This window comes from Episyrphus balteatus, chromosome 3 (assembly GCF_945859705.1).
Source record: "Episyrphus balteatus chromosome 3, idEpiBalt1.1, whole genome shotgun sequence".
Classification (NCBI taxonomy): Eukaryota; Metazoa; Arthropoda; class Insecta; order Diptera; family Syrphidae; genus Episyrphus; species Episyrphus balteatus.
The window spans coordinates 116,669,083-116,692,533 of NC_079136.1; the positions used below are offsets into that span (position 1 = coordinate 116,669,083).

Sequence of the window (23,451 nt, forward strand, 5' to 3'; positions counted from 1 at the left end):
AAACAAAATATTTGAATGCTTGACCTTTCTTCAGTTTTCTCTGTTTTTAATTATAAGGGCATATTTTTGGTTCATAATCATACCATTCATTTTCAAGGTGATAAGATTTCCTGCTGTTTGAGCTAAAGTGTGATTCTGAGAACTCAATAGTTTTCGAAATATAGCTTTTCAAAGCTAGTCATATTAATTTCGAATTTTGAAATTTTTGTTTGCCTATTTCAAATTTTAAATAAATTTTTTTTTTCTTATTAAAAGTCCTTCCAAATTACATTCGAACGTAAGAGGTTTTTTCTTGATGAAAATTATCTAAAAATAAAAACAAAATATTTGAATGCTTGACCTTTCTTCAGTTTTCTCTGTTTTTAATTATAAGGGCATATTTTTGGTTCATAATCATACCATTCATTTTCAAGGTGATAAGATTTCCTGCTGTTTGAGCTAAAGTGTGATTCTGAGAACTCAATAGTTTTCGAAATATAGCTTTTCAAAGCTAGTCATATTAATTTCGAATTTTGAAATTTTTGTTTGCCTATTTCAAATTTTAAATAAATTTTTTTTTTCTTATTAAAAGTCCTTCCAAATTACATTCGAACGTAAGAGGTTTTTTCTTGATGAAAATTATCTAAAAATAAAAACAAAATATTTGAATGCTTGACCTTTCTTCAGTTTTCTCTGTTTTTAATTATAAGGGCATATTTTTGGTTCATAATCATACCATTCATTTTCAAGGTGATAAGATTTCCTGCTGTTTGAGCTAAAGTGTGATTCTGAAAACTCAAAAGTTTTCGAAATATAGCTTTTCAAAGTTAGTCATATTAATTTCGAATTTTGAAATTTTTGTTTGCCTATTTCAAATTTAAAATAAATTTTTTTTTTCTTATTAAAAGTCCTTCCAAATTACATTCGAACGTAAGAGGTTTTTTCTTGATGAAAATTATCTAAAAATAAAAACAAAATATTTGAATGCTTGACCTTTCTTCGGTTTTCTCTGTTTTTACTTTGAAGGGCTTATTTTTGGATCATAATCATACCATTCATTTTCAAGGTGATAAGATTTCTTGCTGTTTGAGCTAAAGTTTGATTCTGAGAACTCAATAGTTTTCGAAATATAGCTTTTCAAAGCTAGTCATATTAATTTCGAATTTTGAAATTTTTGTTTGCCTATTTCAAATTTTAAATAAATTTTTTTTTTCTTATTAAAAGTCCTTCCAAATTACATTCGAACGTAAGAGGTTTTTTCTTGATGAAAATTATCTAAAAATAAAAACAAAATATTTGAATGCTTGACCTTTCTTCAGTTTTCTCTGTTTTTAATTATAAGGGCATATTTTTGGTTCATAATCATACCATTCATTTTCAAGGTGATAAGATTTCCTGCTGTTTGAGCTAAAGTGTGATTCTGAGAACTCAATAGTTTTCGAAATATAGCTTTTCAAAGCTAGTCATATTAATTTCGAATTTTGAAATTTTTGTTTGCCTATTTCAAATTTTAAATAAATTTTTTTTTTCTTATTAAAAGTCCTTCCAAATTACATTCGAACGTAAGAGGTTTTTTCTTGATGAAAATTATCTAAAAATAAAAACAAAATATTTGAATGCTTGACCTTTCTTCAGTTTTCTCTGTTTTTAATTATAAGGGCATATTTTTGGTTCATAATCATACCATTCATTTTCAAGGTGATAAGATTTCCTGCTGTTTGAGCTAAAGTGTGATTCTGAAAACTCAAAAGTTTTCGAAATATAGCTTTTCAAAGTTAGTCATATTAATTTCGAATTTTGAAATTTTTGTTCATTAAAGGCCCTTAAAAATTAAATCCGAACATATCAAAACAAACATAAAAATAAAAGGACAACAAATTTTTGACGTTTCTTCAGTTTTCGGGTTTTACTTTGATGGGTTCGTTTTTGATTCATAATCATACTATTCATTTTCAAAGTAATACAATTTCCTGCTTTTTAAGCAGAAGCATGATTCTGAGAACTTAATACTTTCGAAAACACAGCTTTCCAAAGTTAGTTATTGTGAATTTTGAAATTTTTGTTTTTTCTTTTTCAAATTTTAATTATTTTTTTTTTATTTCAGGTCCTTCCAAATTACATTCGAACATACGAAGTTCAAAAGCACACCGAAGAAAATCTTGAATCATCAGTGTTAGAAATCAACTTCATTGTGACGTATCAGCATTTTATCAAAGGACGACTTAAGGTAAGAAATTTTCTAAATTTTCTATTAACTTTAATGTGATTTTATTTTTAAATTTAATTTCAGCTCAAGTGTACTGCCCGAATTCATGAAATCTATGAACAGGAAACAGAAAAACTCATCGAAGAAGATCGACCAAGGATATTAGCATCAGGTCGATCACCAGATGTAAATTTATATCCATTTGATCAGCCTGGGGATGGTGAATTTGATGATCAGAATGAACAATATTTAACACACTACAATAAAAGTAAGTAAAATCAATTCAGTTGAAACAGTAAAAATAGCGACCTCCAGGGTATTTGCCGCTTGTTGAAAAAATTCGTTTTAAAAATTATTTCCGAAGTCCACCGAGTGCAATATCAAAAGAAAGTATTTTTGAAGCTCTATGAGGACCTTAAAAAGTCCTTCTGAGGTTTACTTGACAAAATTTTCCAATTCAAATATTTTTACTTTTTTGTCAAAGCAAAAAAAAAAAACATGCTTTTAAGAAATTTCTCTGCAGTCCAACGAGTATCAAAAGAAAGGCGTCTTTAAGCTCTATTTAGTGGTGAAAACTAAAAGTTTCTTTGAGTTCTGTGTACCTAGATATTGTTGTCCAAACATATAATATATGTTTTTATTTTTACTCTTTCGGATACTAAAAAATGTTCGAAGAACGTTTATTCGGAGCCCAGCCCTCAAAAGCAAATTCTTCAACTTTCAAAAAGGATTCGTGAATTAATGGTAACATTTTCATAGTGTTGGCAACCCTATTGTTTTTTATTGTTTTTTTGTCATCCGATGGTCTACCCCCAAAAAACGATTAACCCACTTCTGTCAAATTGAAAGTGATTAATGACAACCAAGTAGATTTGTGTCAGACAAAATGTCAAATATCCGATTTAGAGAGAGAGAGTTTTCACAGTTTTCTGCTTCACTAGTTTTTGCCATATCTAAAAACGAAAATTGTATAATATACAAAAACATGCGCCCGCTATTTTTGTTGTTTTTTTTTTTTTTTTGGTACTTCTGCTACTGGGTGAAAAACCCATTTGAATTCCATCACGTCCGTTATCATCGTCGTAGTTCGTTCTATAGTCTTCGTCGTTGTTGTCGACCCTTAAATAAAACAACCCCAATAAAAATCATTTTGATTAATGTTCAACTATTTAACAGTTAGGTACAAAATGTTCATATCCATTTCCGACCCAGTTAACCTCTGTGAATTTTTTTTTTTTTCTTTAACTCTGTTACACAAAGAGTGAGCCCGGTTAGATCTGTTTGTTTAGACAGAAAGAGAAGACCATTGATTAAGTGCTTGGCATTAAATCAAAGCACTCTTTCTCTTCCCTTTCCGATATGGTTATTATGCCGGTGAGGTCTGAGATTCTTCTTCTCTCTTCAAAATGCTAACCCCAAAATCCCTTAATCGCACACCACATATATACTCTCAACTCATCCCCAAAAAAATGTATGGAGAAGGGGTCGAAATGTCTTTCTTAACTGGTGTTTAGATAGAGACCAATTGCATTAGGGGTTAAAGGAGGAATGTAGAGGGCGCTGTTTTCTATGTTCTGAATTTGGTAAAACCAACATAAGACAAATCACTCAGTTGTAAGCCATGGCAATTAATTCAAAGATTAATTCCTCTTTTGGGAGAGATTTTGATAAATCAAGAAAAGCTGTGAAGAAAATCACCTCTCGTCCCCAAAAAAAACGGGTGGAATTCCATCCAATTCAGTTTTATTATACGATTACTTTGAGAATATAAATGGTTATCAAATTGACAGGAATGCATTTTATTTTTTTTTTTTGTATTTTAGATGCTTCAGCGTCGGCATGTCGATTGGATTCGAAACGGGCTATCAAAATGGCAATGGTACTGTTTGTTTTTGGTTTGGTCCTGAGACTCAAGATGACAGATGATAACGATAATGATGACAAAAATACAAATGACAATGACAACAGGAATTACACGAGAATCAAAATAAGTGAAAGAATGGAATTGAATAGGAATGAGATGTCTAAAATTGAAGAGTGGCAACCCCAACGGGATTTTCTAACGAATGAAAATTTAATTCAAAATCGGTGATAAGTTAAGTTTTAAACAAAAAAAAAAAAATAAAATAAAAAATAAACTTGTAATAATTCAAAAAATGACGAAATAAAAAAATAAAGTTAAAAACAAAAATAAGCAAAATAACAAAAAATTTATATAAAATATAAATAGAAAAAACAAGAAAACAAAAAACTCTGTAAGACAATTTCATAATGTTAAAATGTTAATTAAAAATTTAAATAATTTTTTTTTATTAAATTGTAAACATAAATTTAAAGAAAAAACAAAATTAAATGTAATATTTAAGACAATGATTATGATGATGTTTTTAATTTGGAATTTCTATATATAAAAAATAAAAATAAAATTAAGAGTAAACAAAAAAAAAACGAGAAATAAAGAATTGAAAACTGCTAGAATGGTTGAAAAAGAAAAACATTAAAATAAATAATTAATTATAAGAGTGTATATTGATTATTATTAAATAATATTGTTGTGTTTTTGTATATATAAATATTAAAATTGATATAGGAATTTAATAAACATTAAATAAAAACTAAATTAAAATTTAAGCATTTAGGCAAAAGTAAAATCTGTAATTAAAAAAAAAAAACAAAAATTATTAAAATACCAATAAATAGGATGACAAAAATAAAATAATAAAAAAAACAAGTGAAATTAATTATTAAACAATTTAATGAGAAAATAAAATTAAGTGATGATGTCGAAAAAAATGGAAGATTTTAATTTATTTATGGATTTTTTTTTTCGCAAGAAAATAAGGAAAACGAAATAATACAGAATTAGTTTATGGTAAGTATTTTTCGTCTGCGGCGATTATCCTGGACATTCACGGTGGTCTTAAAAACGCGGCAGGTTTTATAAAAATGGTAAAAAATGGTCAAAAGTAATGATGCAGATTTGTTCGAAATGATCTCAGGATTGCAAATTTGTAAATTTCAAAATCGTACCTGATCCCTTTTTTGAGTTACAGGCATTTTACATTATATACACGTGGGAGGGCATTTGGGAAAAAAAATTTAAACAAAAAACAAAAGCACATTATAATGTCCTATACCTTTTTGGAAAGAGTTATTATTTTAGAAAAAAAAATATTTTTTTTTCTTTCAGTTTATTTTATTCAATTGTTTTTATTAAAACAATTACAAGTACAATTTTTCTATACAAATCAATGCTCTCATTGATTTTAAGTCAAAAACAAAAAAAAACGCATGTTTAAAAGTATCTCAGTTTTCGAGATTAAAGGAAAATTTTATCTTTTCTCCAAATTTTGTTTAACTTTTTTAAATTTTTTTTTAAATAAAAAAAAAAAATTAGCCTCAAATAAAATGAAAAAAAGGTCACTGTAACACGATGCTGATCAGGACGTCTTCTTTTTTTAAATTAACGCGAAAAGTCATGAAAAATGGCTCTCACGATGAAAATCGAGAAATGGTTTTGTGGTCCCTGAGGACCTTAGCTGTATTGAAATCTATGTAATGTGGGATATTTTTCGGTTATACGTAACATTAGAACTCTTACCTTTCAAAAGTAGTCCTAAAATACTCAGAACGTAATAAAAATAACTTAAAAAATTATAAAAATAAAAAAAAAAAATACAAAACTCTAAAAATGGCAAAAAAAAAACAGCAAAAATGAACAAAAAAACCTCAAAAAAGGAGCCAAAATACCACTTCGTTCTTGGGGTTGATTCTGAGTTACACTAAGTGTGATTAGAACTTACAAATCTGTTCATTAAATAACCATTGTACAAATTTTTCCTTAGTAACAAATAAAACAAATATAAAAGTGCCTATCTTTTTTCCCATTTTTGAAAAACTAGAATAGTTTTTTGCATCTATTTGTAAGGATTTGACTAAGAACTAAATAGAACATTCAATTTTGAAAAAAACTTGTACCTTGTAATTCAAATTTAAAAAAAAATTAACTTAAATACAAAAAATTATTTTTTTTTTTAAATTTTGACTTTGAAATTAAATTTCTCAAAAACTATTTACTCAATCAACTTCAAATAATCATCAAATTAAAGGAGTATATTTTAGCTTTCCAAAAAGGTATAGGACATTATAATGTGCTTTTGTTTTTTGTTTAAATTTTTTTTCCCAAATGCCCTCCCACGTGTATATATGTAAAATGCCTGTAACTCAAAAATGGGATCAGGTACGATTTTGAAATTTACAAATTTGCAATCCTGAGATCATTTCGAACAAATCTGCATCATTACTTTTGGGGTCCATTTTTATAAAACCTGCCGCGTTTTCAAGACCACCGTGCATTGTCGTGGACCGCATTTTGGGTTGTGGAGCTTAAAAGTCTGTTTTATGGGATCAGTTTCTTTGACAGCATGACCCGAAAAGAACACTTTTCAGTTTTTATAATAATTATAGTGAATATAATAATCTTCGTTGGCTCCGTTCTTATGTGTGAGATAAGAGAATGTAAAAATACTTAATTTGATTAAAGCAACCTAAATTGGTAGTTATTTTGTTGAGAAGAAGTAACGACTAAAAAATATGCTGTGAAAAGAAGTAACTAACTTTTTGGCGATGCAAGGCGAAAAAACAAGAAATTGTACGACTAACTCTTATGCGTATCTCACGCGAAATGTAGAAATGGTTTATGAAACGAAATTCTTAAGATAAGGGGCGTCAATGCTAAAGTTTACACAGTGCGCTGGTTATGGTTGTAGCGACTCTGATATGGCGACAAAACGACATGGCGACAAGGTGAAATGGTGACAATGCGACATGGCGACAAGGGGACATGACGACAAGGCAACATGGCGACATGGCAACAAGGCGATATAGCGACAAGGTGACATCGGACAAGGCGACATGGCGACAAGGCGACATGGTGAGAAGGTTAAAAAGTAATATAAAGACAAGGCGACATGGTATATGTTGCATGTAGCACGTGGTTTGTTGCATATGGCATAATGGCATGTTGCATTTTGCATGTTTTATGTTGCGTGGTGGATGTTGCATGTGATACGTGGCTAGATGCATGTGGCATGTTGAATTTTGCATATTGCATGTTGCATGTTGACTGTTGCGACATGGCGACAAGGCAACAAATTCTCATATAACTTGGGAATTTAGGTAAACCAAATCCACTAAAATAAATCTCCATACAAAATCGTGGCACAAACATTAGACCTAAGGTAATAGTTCAATATTACCACTACTTGTTGTACGTTTTTATAAAAAAAGAGTGTGTGTACACATGTACACGCGACTGAAGTTATACTTCTCATTCAGTATATGTAAATGAATTTCATTTGATATTTTTAATTTCTATTATGAAGTAATTAATCCACACTTAGTTTTTTTATCAAGTGAACAATAAATTAATTCTTTCATCCTCCTTGCGTCCATGTAGTTTTCAATTTATTCTGTGAAATTTACTAATGTTGTGCGGTTCAGAACGTACGGTATATGGTTAACGAAAGTAAATGAATTGCGCACAAAATGTGCGATATGGTAATTTTATGAGAATTGTGTGTGCTTCAGCACTAGTAGTAGCAATATGGAACTTGCAGGGTTGCTACAAAGCTCAAAAGTTAGCTGAGCTCAGCTCAAATTTTGAGCTAGCTCACTTTTGAGGTATGTACCATAGCTCAGCTCATTTGAGCTGAGCTGAAAGTGAGCTGAGCTGATGGTTGAGCTGAGCTGTTGGGTGAGCTGTTGGGTGAGCTGAGCTGTCGGTGAGCTGAGCTGTTGGGTGAGCTAAGGTAAAGTGAGCTGAGCTGTGATGGGTGAGGGGATACATTGATTTTTATTTGGAAAGTATAATGAAATATGAAGATATTTTAAACTTTTATAAAACACCATAGCTTAAGATGTTTGGTTCTAGTTATTAATGGAATTATTTTAACACATGGATATTTTTATAAATAAAACAGATAATTTTTCGTGATCTTTTTTCTTGGGTTTTTTAATAGTAAATATATTTCTATTTTTTTAGTAAAATATTTCTTTTTTTATCATAAAAAAAAATCCGGTCTTTCGACTTTTTTCAAAATTCCGAGAAGATCGCGTTTGAAAGTTGGGGTAAATTTTTTTTTTTCGAAAAATCCCCGAATCTTTGAACGCTCCTGGAAGCTAAACCGCTTGAGAGCAATTTTTGGGAGTGATGCCAAATGATAGCTTGTGTCATGGGCCTAGGCTTTGCACATTATCAGATTTTTAAAAAATCGCCTTCCATGTTAAACCGCCACATCATTCCTTATTTATCAGAATCGTGCCTAATTTTTTTTTACTTTTAAGTTCTCCCGGTTTGAGAACGCGTGGACCTACAGGGATGGGAGTTGTACCCAAATATAGGTTAGAGTCCCCGCTTCCTTTTGGCATTAAAAATTTTATTTTCATTTTCTTCAAAATTCCGCTATATAGTCGTTCGAACGCTTTGATCTAGAGACAGGGGAGTGGTGCCATATGAAAGCTTATATTTTCAGCTACCCGATAGTGGTATAATCCGGTTTTTCGATTTTTTTCAAAATTCCGAGAAAATCGCCTTTGAAAGTTGGGGAAAAATATTTGAACGCTCCTAGAAGCTTAACCGCTTGAGAGCAATTTTTGGGAATGATGCCAAATGATAGCTTGTGTCATGGGCCTACGCTTTGCACATTGTCAGATTTTAAAAAAATTGCCTTCCATGTTAAACCGCCACATCATGCCTATTTTTTCAGAATCGTGCCTATTTACCCTAATGTAGGTTAGAGTCCCCGCTACCTTTTGGCATCAAAATTTTTGTTTTCATTTTCTTCAAAATTCCTAGATATAGGCGTTGGAAGTTGGGGGCGCTCACTTTCAGCTCAGGTCACTTTCAGCTCAGCTCAAATGAGCTGAGCTATGGTACCTAGCTCAAAAGTGAGCTAGCTCAAATTTGAGCTGAGCTGTGAGCTGAGCTGAAATGTGAGCTTTTTGCAACCCTGGCAACTTGCCACATGGAAATTACCACATGCAACTTGTCACATGCATCTTCCCACATGCAACTTGCCACACGCAACTTGCCACATGCAACTTACCACACGCAACTTGCCACATGCAACTTGCCACATGCAACTTGCCACACGCAACTTGCCACATACAACTTGCCACATGCAACTTGCCACATGCAACTTGCCACATACAACTTGCCACATGCAACTTGCCACATGAAACATGTAACTTGCAACGTGTTGTGTGTTTTATGTTTGCCGTACTGCTGCGTACTGCATTTTTAAATACTAAAGTACTGCCTACTCTAAAGGTGAAACGACAGCCCTGCTACCCAGGGTAATCGCGTCATAATCCCTTTGACATTCTTGTCAAAAAGTAAATTTTCATACTCACCCTCCCATAAGTAGTATAACTTCAAAAAATGCAAATTCTTACCTAATATTTGTAACCGGTTGATGGAATTAAGTAGTTTTTGTAAAAATCAAATTTTATAAATTTCTCTCGTGGCACATCTCAATTTAAACAATCAAAACCAATTTGCTTTTTTATGTCATATCCTTGAACCTCAATATTTCTTGTATTTAATATTAAAATTAATTAACAGCAAGTTCTTTTTCATCTGCCAACTTTACAGGTATACCTCATCTACAAATTTGAAGGTCTGTTGAGTTGAAAGAACAAAAAAAAAACAACAACAATAATAAATACATATATTTCGAAATAATATGAGTGTACAGTATATGGAGTTAAGTGCAACCCATATACTTGTATATCGTACGAGTATGGTGCGTTATTAAAATGCAGTATGAAAGTATATCTGCTGATCCCATCATCTCACATTTCATTCATATAAATTTCCATGGCATGTCCTTGGGGATAATTTTAATTTAAAGCGTTCTTTTTTGTACGTTTCTTTTTTCCTTTGCACTTTCATGGTTTATCTCCTCTGCTTTCTTTATAAAAAGATATGTTGTGTTTTCATTCCAAGGAACATACATTTTTTGTTGAATTTTAAAGGATAGGTAGGTAGGATACAAAAAAAAAAAAATGCCAAACTTGGCTTAAAAAATTTCATTTTAATAATGCAGAATATGAAAAGGAGTATATTCTGTCATCATCATCATCGGCGTCCTACATTCACAAATTCTTTTTTTTTTTTTTTTAATTTTTTTTTTCAACTTTAACTTACTGAAAGGAGTAAGTTACTTTTATGATTTTATTTTTCTGTATCTTTTGAACTTATTTATCAGAGAAAAAAAAAGAAAGTACCTACAAGGATAAGAGAATCATGAAAAAATATAAAATTTTCATTTTTGTCCTGGAAATTATCATTGTAATGCGAACTTACAGAATTAAGGCCTTAAGTAACATAACGCAGATAAATTAATTAAAATAACATATTACGAGTTGAAATAATGTTAACTTTTTTGATAGGAAGAGAGAAATAATGTAGAGGTATTGAAGATTTCCCTCTTTTTTTTTTAATCAGAACAAATCACAATTTAATCACTGTCAAAGGTGATATAAAAAGCGGAATGTACTACTGGAACCACATCGAACAGGGTTAAGCTAAGGCACGAGTTAATCTTATAACTGAACTGACCCATACACAGCACACTTTTGTGAAATTTTACACGGTGATAGGGCTTGTGGTGTATACCAAGGGAAAAATCGAAAATTTTAGATTTTCAATTCAGGGGGCGTGGCATCCTCCCATTTCCACTGAATTTTCATCAAATATTATAGAGCACTTCTGACTATCGTAGAATCTTGAAATTTGGTAGAATGGTAGAGATGGTAGTTTATACAAAGGAAAAAATTTAAAGTTTGAGAATTTCAGCCAGGGGGCGTGGCAACCGCCCGTTTTCACATAATTTTCATCAAATATAGAGATTTTCAATTCTACAGCCAAACCTTGCAAAAAGTAGTGAAATCGCAACAAAAACATTAATGTTAAAAAAGGAGCCAAGTTCTCCTATGTTGAGATTATGCTGGCACAAAAAGTACTGAGATGTAAAAGTGTACCAAGTTCTAAAGTTTGGGTTCAAATTCGTATCAATAAAATTTTGATTGTTTACTTGGCAATTTTTGAAATAACTTTAAAAATCGGTAATTAAAAGAAAAATTGTCAAGAGAACAATCAAAATTTTATTGATACGAATTTGACTGCTTTTTAGAAACCATCCCTTTACGTCATGTTAAAACTAAAGATAACTATCCCCCATGGTTCGATCGGCATTTGAAATCCTTGAAAAACAAAAGAAATAAGGCGTGGTTAAGGTTCAATCAAACTAAAACTGATAGCGACCTACTAAATTATATTGATTTTAAAAACGAATTTAACAACTATTCAAACTATCTTTACAATGAATTCCTAACCAAAACTGGAAATGATTTTAAAATTAATCCTAAAAAATTCTGGAATTTTGTTGATATTAAAAGAAAAACTGATCCAATATGTATGGAGTTTGATAAATTTTCTAGCCAAGATCCTAAAGTTATATCCAACATGTTTGCGGAGTTTTTTATGAAGTCCTTCGAAGAAACTCTCCCATCTGACCCTCGATCCCCTCTGACATCTCAACAATATGCTCACTTAGGACTATTAAATTTTTCAATTACTGAATCTACAATTCGTGAACAAATTTTAAAACTTGACGACAGTCTAAGTTCTGGCCCTGACGGTTTACCGTCATTCATGTTAAAAAAATGTGCAAATCATTTATCTTACCCACTATTTATTCTTTTTAACCACTCAATTAAGTACTCTACATTTCCTGATCTATGGAAATATGCTTTTCTTAAACCTATTCATAAAAAAGGTCCTAGTCACTTAGTTACTAACTACCGCCCCAAAGCCAAACTTTCTGTTATACCTAAATTGTTCGAATTGTTAGTTTGTGATGTCTTATCTTTTAATTGTTCTTCTATCATTAGTGAAAATCAGCACGGGTTTGTTAAAAAGAAATCTACTGTCACTAATTTATTAAAATTCACAACGTTCTGTTTTGACGCTTTTGAAAAAAATCTGCAAGTTGATTGCATTTTTACCGATTTTAGCAAGGCATTTGACAAGCTTAATCATAGTATTCTTCTAAATAATCTGTCAAGATTTGGACTAAATGATTCTTTTATCAATTGGTTGTCTTCTTACCTCAGTGATAGACATTAAGTGTAATTTTCAGACATAATCACTCAAATAAGTTTGTAGTTAAATCCGGTGTACCTCAAGGTAGTCATTTGGGACCACTATTATTTGTCTTATTCATAAATGACCTTCCATCTTTTTTAAAAAACTCTTCTTCATTAATGTACGCTGACGATGTTAAAATATTTCGGAAAATAAATTCATTGAATGATTGTAATCTTCTTCAAAATGACCTACTATGTTTTTGGGAATGGTGCAATAACAATCGTTTATTTTTAAATGTTGACAAATGCAAGACAATGCGTTTCACACGCAAGCATGATTTCATTGTTTTTGATTATATGTTAAACTCCTCTAGTTTACACGTCCAATCCAGCTTTTCTGATCTGGGTATAATTCTAGATTCAAAGTTATCATTTACTGATCACTACGATTCAATAATCAAAAAAGCTAATAGATCACTCGGTTTTATTAAACGTTTTGGAAGTGAGTTCCGTGATCCCTTCGTAATTAAATGTCTATTTTTTTCGTTTGCCAGATCTGTATTAGAATATGGCTGTGTTATATGGGCCCCTTATTACAATGTTCACACAAATAGAATTGAAAGTGTCCAAAAGAAATTCATAATGTTTTACCTTCGATTTCTTCCTCGCTCAAATTTAATTGAATGGCCTTCCTACCCTCAGAACCTACTTCTCTTGAATATCCCATCCCTTTCTGCTCATAGAGAGTTGTTACAGCTTTGCTTTATCGTTGGATTAATGAATGGATCTATTTCCTCCTTCTCAGTTTTGGGTCGTTTGAACTTTAACGCGGCCCGTGTTGGGTGAAGAACTAGATTGCCAATACGTCCCAGTTTTAGCAGATCGAACTATGGGTCTAACAGTCCGATTAATCAGTTAATTAATATTTTCAATAAACATTATAACTTAATTGACTCTGTTAACGTAAATATTAAATCAAAACAGTTTAAAATTAGATTTTTCGTTAATTTTGTAAATTAGAAATTCAATTGTGTTATCTTTTTTTTTTATAGGTATATACACTCATTTTTATTATTATAGTTATTTATATTTATAATTACCTGTAACGTTAGGATTTTAACGTGCTCAATAAATCAAAAAATCGAATTTGAACCCAAACTTTAGAACTTGGTACACTTTTACATCTCAGTACTTTTTGTGCCAGCATAATTTCAACATAGGAGAACTTGGCTCCTTTTTTAACATTAATGTTTTTGTTGTGATACTCTTAAGAAGAGTAAGCTTAACATATTTTATTGGTTTTTTTTTGCACTCGAAAGCCTTCGATCGTTTCAAAGTAACGGATTATTTCTCCCAAAAACAGCTTATTTTCAAACTTCAGCATCATTTTTGATTCACGTGCATTCATCAAAAAAGTTAATAGGTTATAAAGTGGGAAATACGACCTTTCCAAAAAGGTATCATTCATCCGCGTCCACCCGCGTCCCTGATGGCTATCACTGTTTGTTTGAAGCCTTTTTACACATACAATTTATATGAAAAACACACTTTTTGAGTTATAAAAATAACAATCCTTAGTGTACTTATGTGACAAAAACTTATAACCGAAAAAAAAAAAATGTTTTTATACACTATTTACCATGAGACTAAAAAATAATGTTAAAAGAAAAGATCATAAAAGTCAGGCTGTTTTGAATTTTTTCCATACTTTGCACTGAATCAACGCACTGTGCGTCGCGCGTTGCCGTACAAAAGTTCTAGATTACCTTCTCAGAAAGTTGATTTCTTACCTGTAAATTAGTGATGTTAACTATCGAATGATTTGAACTATCGAATGATTTGAACTATCAAATAATTTATTCATTCATTCATTTATTCATTCGAATAAAAACTATGGAATAAAAAATATCGAATTAACTATCGAATAAAAACTATTAAGTATTCAGTTATTTAATACTATTTTTTTTATTCGATTATTTCTTAAGCAAAACCAGTGGAAAACCCCTAAAGAAGTAAAACAAACATTTTTAATATTAAGAGAACCTAGTAAATTTTAAAAAGGCATTTTCGCGAAGCCAAAACTGCGACCTCAACAATTTTAAACCGAACCAAACTAGTCTAATACGTTTGTCCACCTTTTGTCCATGTTTGTGCATCCAAAATTTTTGTTTGTCCACATTTAAAAACAATTTTAGAGCAAATTCATTTTTCTATAGGAATTTTTTTAAAATTACCTAAAAGGCTCAAATTTTGAGATAGACGTATAAAACCAATTGCATTTGGTTGTTCAAATCGAATTCTTAATACATTTCTTAAATCATAGTTTGTTCAAGAAACATATAAAATACGAAATTTGCAATAAACAATTAAAAAATCTTCGAAATTCCCGACAAAAGTTACTCATACACCACTGTTACTTTCTTAGTATCCTCTAATTTAATCACTGATTGAATAGTAAGACCATAATGATCTGTTTGGATATTATTGGAATTCCCATGGTAAATAGAGAAAAGGTGTAGGGAGGTTAATTTTTACACTGAAAAAAAAAAAAACAAATTTTGATTTTTAAGAGGTTGGTAATTTGAAAAAAGTTTTTTTTGAAGTGAAAACTTTTTTCGTATCGTAGTGGTTTGAAACAAGATGAAACGAAAAAGCGACATCAAAAATTAATTTAGTATATCTTTTTTGTTTTAATAGATAGATGAATAAAATTTATACTCCAGAGTGTAGATAGGTAATAAAAAAGAGAGAACATACAAATTCTATTTAACTTTAATACGCATGCTAATTATTATATCAAGGGGCACGGTAGTGCCCAGCCAAGTTCTCTAGCAACTTTGGCACTACACCCTTATTTACAGGAAAACACTCAGGCCATTTTCGACCCCCCCTCTAACTTCCACACCAAAGACGCCAGAATATTCAAACTCACTACATTTGTTGAGCTGGCCGAACCCAAATTCCTCACAAAATTTCAGCTTCCTACGATGAGTAGTTTCTGAGATATAGGACTTCAAAAATCGCGAAAACCGTAACTGACTCACTGACTCACTGACTCACTGACAGATCATCAAAATTATGGAGAACTTCCCGCTATCGTAGAAACTTGAAATTTTACATGGTGATAGGACTTGTGGTGTATACAAAGGGAAAAATCGAAAATTTGAGATTTTCGCCGAATTTTCATCAATTATTATAGAGCACTTCTGACTATCGTAGAATCTTGAAATTTGGTAGAATGGTAGAGCTGGTAGTTTATATAAAGGAAAAAATTTAAAATCTAAGAATTTCAGCCAGGGGGCGTGGCAACCGCCCATTTCCGCTGAATTTTCATTAAATATTATAGAGCACTTCTGATTATCGTAGAATCTTGAAATTTGGTAGAATGGTTGAGCTGGTGGTTTATATAAGGGAAACAATTTTATATTTGAGAACTTTAGCCAGGGGGCGTGGTAGCCGCCCATTTTCACTAAATTTTATCAAATTTCTTAGAGCACTGCTGATTATCGTAGAATCTTGAAACTTATTAGAATGGTAAAGCTAGTAAGTTATACCAAATAAAAAATTTAAAATTTGAGAATTTTTAATAGGGGGCGTGGCAACCGCCCATTTCTGCTGAATTTTCATCAAATATTATAGAGCATTCTAACTGTCGTAGAACCTGAAAATTTGGTAGAATGGTAGACCTGGTAGTTTAAACAAAAAAAAAAAAATTTAAAATTTGAGAATTTTAGAATTTTAGACAAGGGGCGTGGTAACCGCCCATTTTCTCTGAGTGTTCATCAATTATAGAGATTTTAAGTTCTATAGCAATACCTTGCAAAAAGCAGTAAAATCACAAGAAAAACATTAATGTTAAAAAAGAGCCAAGTTCTCCTATGTTTGAAGTTATGCTGGCACAAAAAGTACTGAAATGTAAAAGTGTTCCAAGTTCTAAAGATTGACTTTAAATTTGTATACATAAAATGTTGATTGTGCTCTTGACTTGGCTTATTGAAAAATTGCCAAGCAAACAATAAACATTTTATTTATACAAATTTAAAGCCAAGCTTTAGAACTTGGTACACTTTTACATTTCAGTATACTTTTTGTGCCAGCATAACTTCAACACAGGAGAACTTGGCTCTTTTTTTAACAGTAATGTTTTTGTTGTGATTACCTTTTATTTGATGTATCACATGTAGCGGTACGTGCTCTACAAGTTACACAATCTTACCTTGAAAAAACTTGAAAAATACCTTAAAACACCTATGGAGATCTGTAGTTGCCGATGAAATGTCAGTGTAAGATGTACTGTAATCTCAGTTTGAAATTTCGACATGGTTGGCTTTAAAAAATTGTAACTTTTTTTCTAGATGTCGTACATACGTGATTGACGAAAATATTTAAAGCTGAAATAATAACCTTTCATATCTTATAAAAATTATTATAGGTTGTCATATTTAAAAATGGATTTAAAGGTGATGGAATAAAAAAAAAAAGGAAAATTTGGCGATTTTTTTTTTTCAAGAAAAATTATTATTTTTTAAGGTTTCACTTCTACCACTTGTGAATTGTATATTTTTTTTTTGTCATAATTTTTGAACTTAGGGTGGGTTAACAAAAAAAAAATATGTTGGGCTATCCTGGAATAACCTTCGGCAGAAAAACCAAGGTTGTAAACCAATCATTTTTTACACAAGAAAAAAAATCAACATATTTTTTTTTTATTTGATGATGAAGTGTACATACGCTCTTTTTTGTCACATTACCTTTAGTTTCATCCATTTTTGACTAAACCGATTGACTAGACTAATATAAATTTTGTTCAAAATCATAGTGGTAATGGCTTTTATGCAAATATGTGCAAAATATACCCAAAAGAGGATATTTTCAACCTGATTCGTTGTTTACTATAATAAAATTTTTTTAATGCCACACAAATATTTAATTCTCGGTCATAAATTCAACGTCCTTATTGCTTAAATAACCAACGACCTACTACAACACCTATAGGTACATGTAATCCCCTTTTTTATAAGCACAAAACCTATATCTCAAAACCTCATTATTTTCACTTAGGTATATTTGAAAAGAACCCACCAACAACAAAAACAAGAACGCAAAAATAAGAAAAAAAAAAAAGTAAAAATAAAACTCCATTATTTTTCTCAATAATTAACAAATTTAATTGTTTACCCAGCCTGACACAAAAAAATAAACTCTCACGACGAACAATAAAAATACCTACCATCCCACTCTTCCTCCATGCCCGCCCCATCTCTTTTACTCTCTCTCTCATTCCTTGGGGCGAAATTGCATTTAAAACGAAAACAAAACAAAAAGTGAACAAAAAACTTTCCTTAATTGAATTCGGTTAAACAATTACGCAACAACCGAAAGAAGAAATCAGAAGAGAGAGAGAGTAGGTACAGGAGAAGGAGGAGACGATGAAGAAAAGAGAGACAGAGACGGAAAGGGAAAATTGTGGAAATAGAGTAAGAAAATTTCTTAAAAAAAAAAAAAAAAAAAAAAAAAAAAAAAAAAAAAAAAAAAAAACAAGAGGAAATGACTGAACAATGGGAAAACACAAAACCAGATGTTAAATCTTACCCAGCATTGCATAGAATTCCAAACTAAAGCTTTTGGTCCTTTTTAATTTACCCCTCGGGCCTTTCTCCATCATCTCCTCCCCTCCCCTATCTCTCTCTCTTCCTCTACTAACAAACTCATAGCCAACGAACGGAACCTCTCCATTACAGTGCCAACCGCAACAGCAGCATCAGAAGCAGCAGTCGCAGTCGTAGAAGTGTAGTAGAAATAGGTAGCACAGCAATAGAAACAGCATCAGAAGCAGAAGTAGAAGCAGATAGCAACAGCGGCTGCAACAAGCTCCACCACTATAACTCGACCAACATTACCACCAGTTTTGTCAACCCCCCGCATTATCCTCACACAAAAGGCAACTATACACCACCACCCCCAAAATGCCTTAGCGAATGATGATTCAATTGTCAAAGTTAAATTACTTAATTTTGGAAAACTCTCTCACTCTCTCTCGTTCTCCCTCTCATACTCCTCTGTCTCAATCTTGCATCTGAAATGTTTAACAGAAAAAAAAAACTAATTAACAAACACTTAACATTTTAGAAAGTAACAGTTTTAGGAATGGAATGAAATAATACAGTCCACCAAATTGAATTTTTTAAACATTAAATTTTTTTTGTGTTTGAAAATATAATGAAAAACTTTTCGCTCACACAAAATGCGGGTGAGTTCAGCGAAAAACGATGGGAAACTACTATATGAAGAAGGGTGTCACTTTGACAGTTCAGTATAATGACACAATTGTAGTATGGGACTGATGATGGGTGTGTTCAGTGGAAGATTTTTTTTTTGAAAACAAAAGCTTTAGGGTGAAATTCTTGTTGTATTTTAATTTTAAGAGAGGAATTTTATTCTTTTTAAATTGATTTCATTATTTTTTAAAAACAACAAAAAATGGTAAAAAGTAAGGAAGAAAGATAGAGAGAAAGGTAAAAAGAAAAAAAAAAATACAGTTCAACGCCTTTGTTTGGAAATTGGAAGACCAAACAAAATACATTATTTGTTTATATTTTCTTGAACCCGCAGCGGGGTTGATGTTCGCTATGTGATGTTGCGCTGAACTGTGCCGATGGATGTTTTGTTGATATTGTGTGTGACAAAAAAAAAAAACAATGACCATTTTTTTTTTTATTGGAAGTAGAATTTAATTTGCAATCATTTATAGGAATAGGAAGGGAATTTTTTCGATGTATTTTATTATTGTAAGGGATTTGGGGAATTTATTATTGACAATTTTTTTGGGATATATTTTTTATACCCAGAGGAAAAATAACCCTGAGTCGTTGTGGAATTGAAAAATTTTCGTAGAATAAGAAATTGCCTTTAATATATTTTTTTAGTAGGTACCTAGGTACCTATCACAATTTTGTAAATATTTTTCTTTTATTAGGTTTTAAGGTGAGAACAAATACAAATTTATATGTTTTTTTGCTCGAAGTACAATGCAAGTAACATGCTACCGAGAAATCCAATTTTTTTTTTTATAAATTTTGACCCACAATCAAGCTCAATTATAGTGACAACACTGTGAACTTTGCGAAAAAAGTCTTATAGTTAAATGTTAGTTAGAGGTGTACGCTGAGCTGCCGGGAGCCCGGGATAGAACGAATTTTTTACTTTTATTCAAATGATACACTGAGGGAAAAAGTGCGCTTTAAATTCAAAAGTCCGAGCTTTTAAATTAAAAGTCCGAGTTTGAAAATTAAAAGTGTTTACTGGCAAAAAAAAAAAAAATACGGCAATTAAAAGCAAAAATCGGCGTTTTTAATATTTTCAATTTAAAATTAAAAGGAAATGCTTTTAATTTAATTTTAACATAAAAGTTTTAAATTATAAAACGTTCATATTAACAGTTAAAGTGAAATTGTTTACTTTGAAATTAAAAATGTTTGCGCTCATTTCAAATTGTCAAATTGAAAATGATAAATTTTTAAGTGTTTCCTTTAAATTTGTAAATTGTTACTTTTATGAATGAATTAGAAAATATTTCGAATTTAAAATTTTTTTCGCCTATAATTCTTAAACAGTGGGAGCCATCAAAAAGTAGTTTAAAAGGAAATTCTAGATTTTAGGGCAGTCTCCAAGAACACATTTACATTTTGTATTTTAGCTTTTACTTCAGTAAAAATAATGTTTTTAGTTTTGTTCAAAAATAAAAGAATGCAATTTTTCGCATAACTTTCAAGAAGTATGTTTTTTAATACTTTCACACTATCCTGAAAAATTGTATATGGTTTCTATAAAATATCTTAAGAAACATTTCTTCGTATCGTTTCGAAAATAATGTATCAAAAAGGCTTTTTTTAAGCTATCTTTGGACTTTTGAACATTCATTCTTAAGGCTGAGTATACCAGGAACAAATCGAGTCAACGTTTTCATATCGATGGATAACTTTCACATTTCTAAAGATATATAATTAAATGAAATAAATTGTATTGTTTGGTTGACAAACAAGGTTAAAAAAATTTATAATCATAATTTCCAAATTTGTACACTTCTTGTAGTATATACAATACATGTATATTATTAAATTTTCGTTTTTTAGAACGACCTGAAAGTTTTTAGTTTTATTCTCAGTCAGACAAAAATAGTTCCTTTTTTTTCATTACTATTTTCGAATGAGATTGAATCAAAATACGGAGTAAAGCTGTTTTGAAGAACTAAAAGTTTATAGAAAAAAATTAATTTTTCTTTATCAGACAATGTTTGAACCTGTGTAACTTCAACAATTGAATAATAAAAAAATTTGGATTTAACTCTGTAAACAAAGTAGTTCGATTAATTTGTTTATAAAGAATACTTCTGTAATTAAAAACACCATTAGTTTTTTTGAATGGATTGTTTCGCTTTTGCTGCGTAATAGACATTACAAAATATGAGCAAAACCTATGTTTTCTCTTCGGATTTGCCGTGTGTGAGAAGAATATGTCTGAAAATTTGTTTTTTTTTTTAAAGCAAATGAGGGATCCATAAATCTTAAATTTGCTGTAGCAATACTTGTCGATAGCTGTAATCGTTTAAGAATTTTAGGCAAAAAATAGTCATTTTCGATTTGTCATTTTGATATTGAAAGTGTTCCCTTTAAACTTAAAAGTGTTTTTTTTTTTCTAAAGTGAGCGACTTTAAATTTTAACGATTTCACTTTGAAATTTAAAATGTTTCACACGGACGTGAAAAAATTTAAAGTGTCACTTTTAATTTGAAAGTAAATTGTTACAGTGCTGTTTTGTTAATAAACACTTTTAATTTTAAAGTTTTTTGTATGGGAGCTTAAAGTGTTTTTCCCTCAGTGTACATTAAAGACAAAAAAAGAAGGTTCTATTCATAAATGATTTATTTTCTTTTCTTAGTTCCTGAGGCATAAATTTGGAACCAAAATCTTGAACCAAGTTTTGGTTAAATGCGTGTGCATTTATAAAAAAAAAAAATAAAAATAATTATTTTTTTCAGATTTTCGAGAAAAATTCAAGTGTAACTACCCCTTGACGAAAAAATTGCTCCAAATTCATTGAGAGGAACATCAAAAGAAAGGTCTTTCTAAGCGCTATTCATAACTGAAAACAAAAAAAAATTTTGTGAGGTCTGGTTGCGGTCCCGTTCGTCCATGCGTCTGGGACGTTTGACTAAGTTTTTATCTATTTCCTTCGAAGATCTTTTTGTTTGAGACATTAGGTACCATTAGAAACGTTTATCCTTCGTTATTTAAATCTGAATTTCTCGTTCTTATTCAATTTTTTTTTTAATTTCTTACATAGGTACAAAAGCAGTATAAGATAATTTTAATTACCTATACCGAAAATTAAAATTTTGGAAAAAAACATACTATTGGATTTTTTTAATTTGATTTTTTTTAATCAAATTTTTAAGAATTTTACTTGCTAAAAAAGAATGAAACTAAAAAATGTCTTTCATTTTTGATATTAATGTTGCTAGATATCCCTACTAACAATTTTGCTTCTATAATGCTTTACAGAAGCAACAATTGCATCTGTAAAGCTTTATAGAACCAAAATTGTTTGTCGGGATATTTTAAGTAGGTAGGTACTTTAAAATTTTGCCGTTTTTTACTTGCGATATAGGTACTATAGGGCAAGTTTAGGATTCGTAAAAAAAATCGAACTCGAGATAACAATTTTACATGACATTACGATGATGGAGAATGCCAAAAAAGTGGGTCCGGCAATTCTGTCTGTCTGTCTGTCTGTCTGTCTGTGTGTCTGTCTCTATCTGGAGCTGCAGCCTAAACGAGTGAAGTGATTTTCTTCAAACTTGGTAGTTAGCAGTTTTTGGTGATTCCCTAGAGGGGAAATTGAAATTTTTTTTTATGACCAAAACTAACGGTACCTGCCATATAACGGAAATAGAAAAGTTAATTTTTTTCAAAAACGGCTCTAACGATTTTGATTAAAATTTTTGTGTGTAGTACTACACATAAGAGCCAACTTTTGAAATAAAAAAAATATTTTTTGTACCGTTATTAACGGTACCTGTCATAGAACGGTTTTTTTCGTTTCTGAATATCTCGTACAACATTAACCCGATTTGAATGAAAATTTTTATACAAAAGTGTGTAAGTAAAGATAATATTAAAATTTTAGAAAATTTTCAAAAAACGCATTTTTGGGTTTTTTAAAAATATTTCAAAATTTTTTTTTGAAAAATCAATTTTTTGAAAACGGATCAATGAAAAATTTTGAAATTTAGTTTTTATGTGTAAATAAATTATTTCTTCAAAATGGCATACCAACTTTTTTTTTTAAAAATGTTAAAAATTTTTTATATAGGTATAAAAAATTATTTTTTTAAAAAACGGCTCCTACAATTTTCGAAAATTTTTTTCTAAAAATACCTTTTTACACAAGAAATAAAATGGCATATTTTTTTTTTTTTTTTAAGATAATTTAAAACGGAGTTTAATTAATTATAAGAACAGATTTTATTTTTTTATACTACTTATGAAATTTCTTCAAAATATCAAATTTTAAATTTCTTGAATAAAAAGCTTTAACATTATAGTTACTTTAAGCATAAGAGCAAGTACGTGCGACCCCAGTCGTGCAATTTATTTAATTATATCACCTACAATTTCCGCCATGGATAATTTTTGTTGAAATTAGTTCAACCTCGAGGTCGAACACAATATACATATATCAAATCACTCATACTCATCATAAAACCGTTACCTTACAGAACCTCAAAGTATCCAAAAATAACATCAAATATTTGGTACAAAATGGCCGTTCTCTATTAGATATCTTAAATGAAAAATCAATACATCTCATAATCATTATGTTCAACTGAGAAAATTTAATTATATTCCCTCTGGTGACTAATTTATAATCCACTCATAAAACAAAAAAAAAAAAAAAAAAAACAAAAAAGAAAATATGAAAAAAGAAAATCCATGTCCTTTTGCTTAATGAGGTCAAAATAATCATATTTCTCCATAAGTCACTCCAGCTAATAAAGTAATCGATTGCCAAACATGACGTTAATTTCTGTCCCACTGTGTTTCATTAGCTCCAAA

General features: G+C 30.4%; 1 protein-coding gene across 1 annotated transcript in view; it reads left to right on the plus strand.

Annotated features, from left to right (window-relative positions):
- Nucleotides 1-4,323, plus strand: part of LOC129916648 (uncharacterized) — a 158,065-nt gene extending 153,742 nt beyond the window's left edge. Inside the window, exons 5-7 of the mRNA XM_055996734.1 lie at nt 2,084-2,206; nt 2,270-2,453; nt 4,009-4,323. Of these exons, the coding sequence (XP_055852709.1) occupies nt 2,084-2,206; nt 2,270-2,453; nt 4,009-4,277 (576 nt within the window). The 3' untranslated portion in view covers nt 4,278-4,323. The remainder of the gene's footprint in view (nt 1-2,083; nt 2,207-2,269; nt 2,454-4,008) is intronic.
- The last annotated feature ends 19,128 nt before the right edge of the window (nt 4,324-23,451 follow it).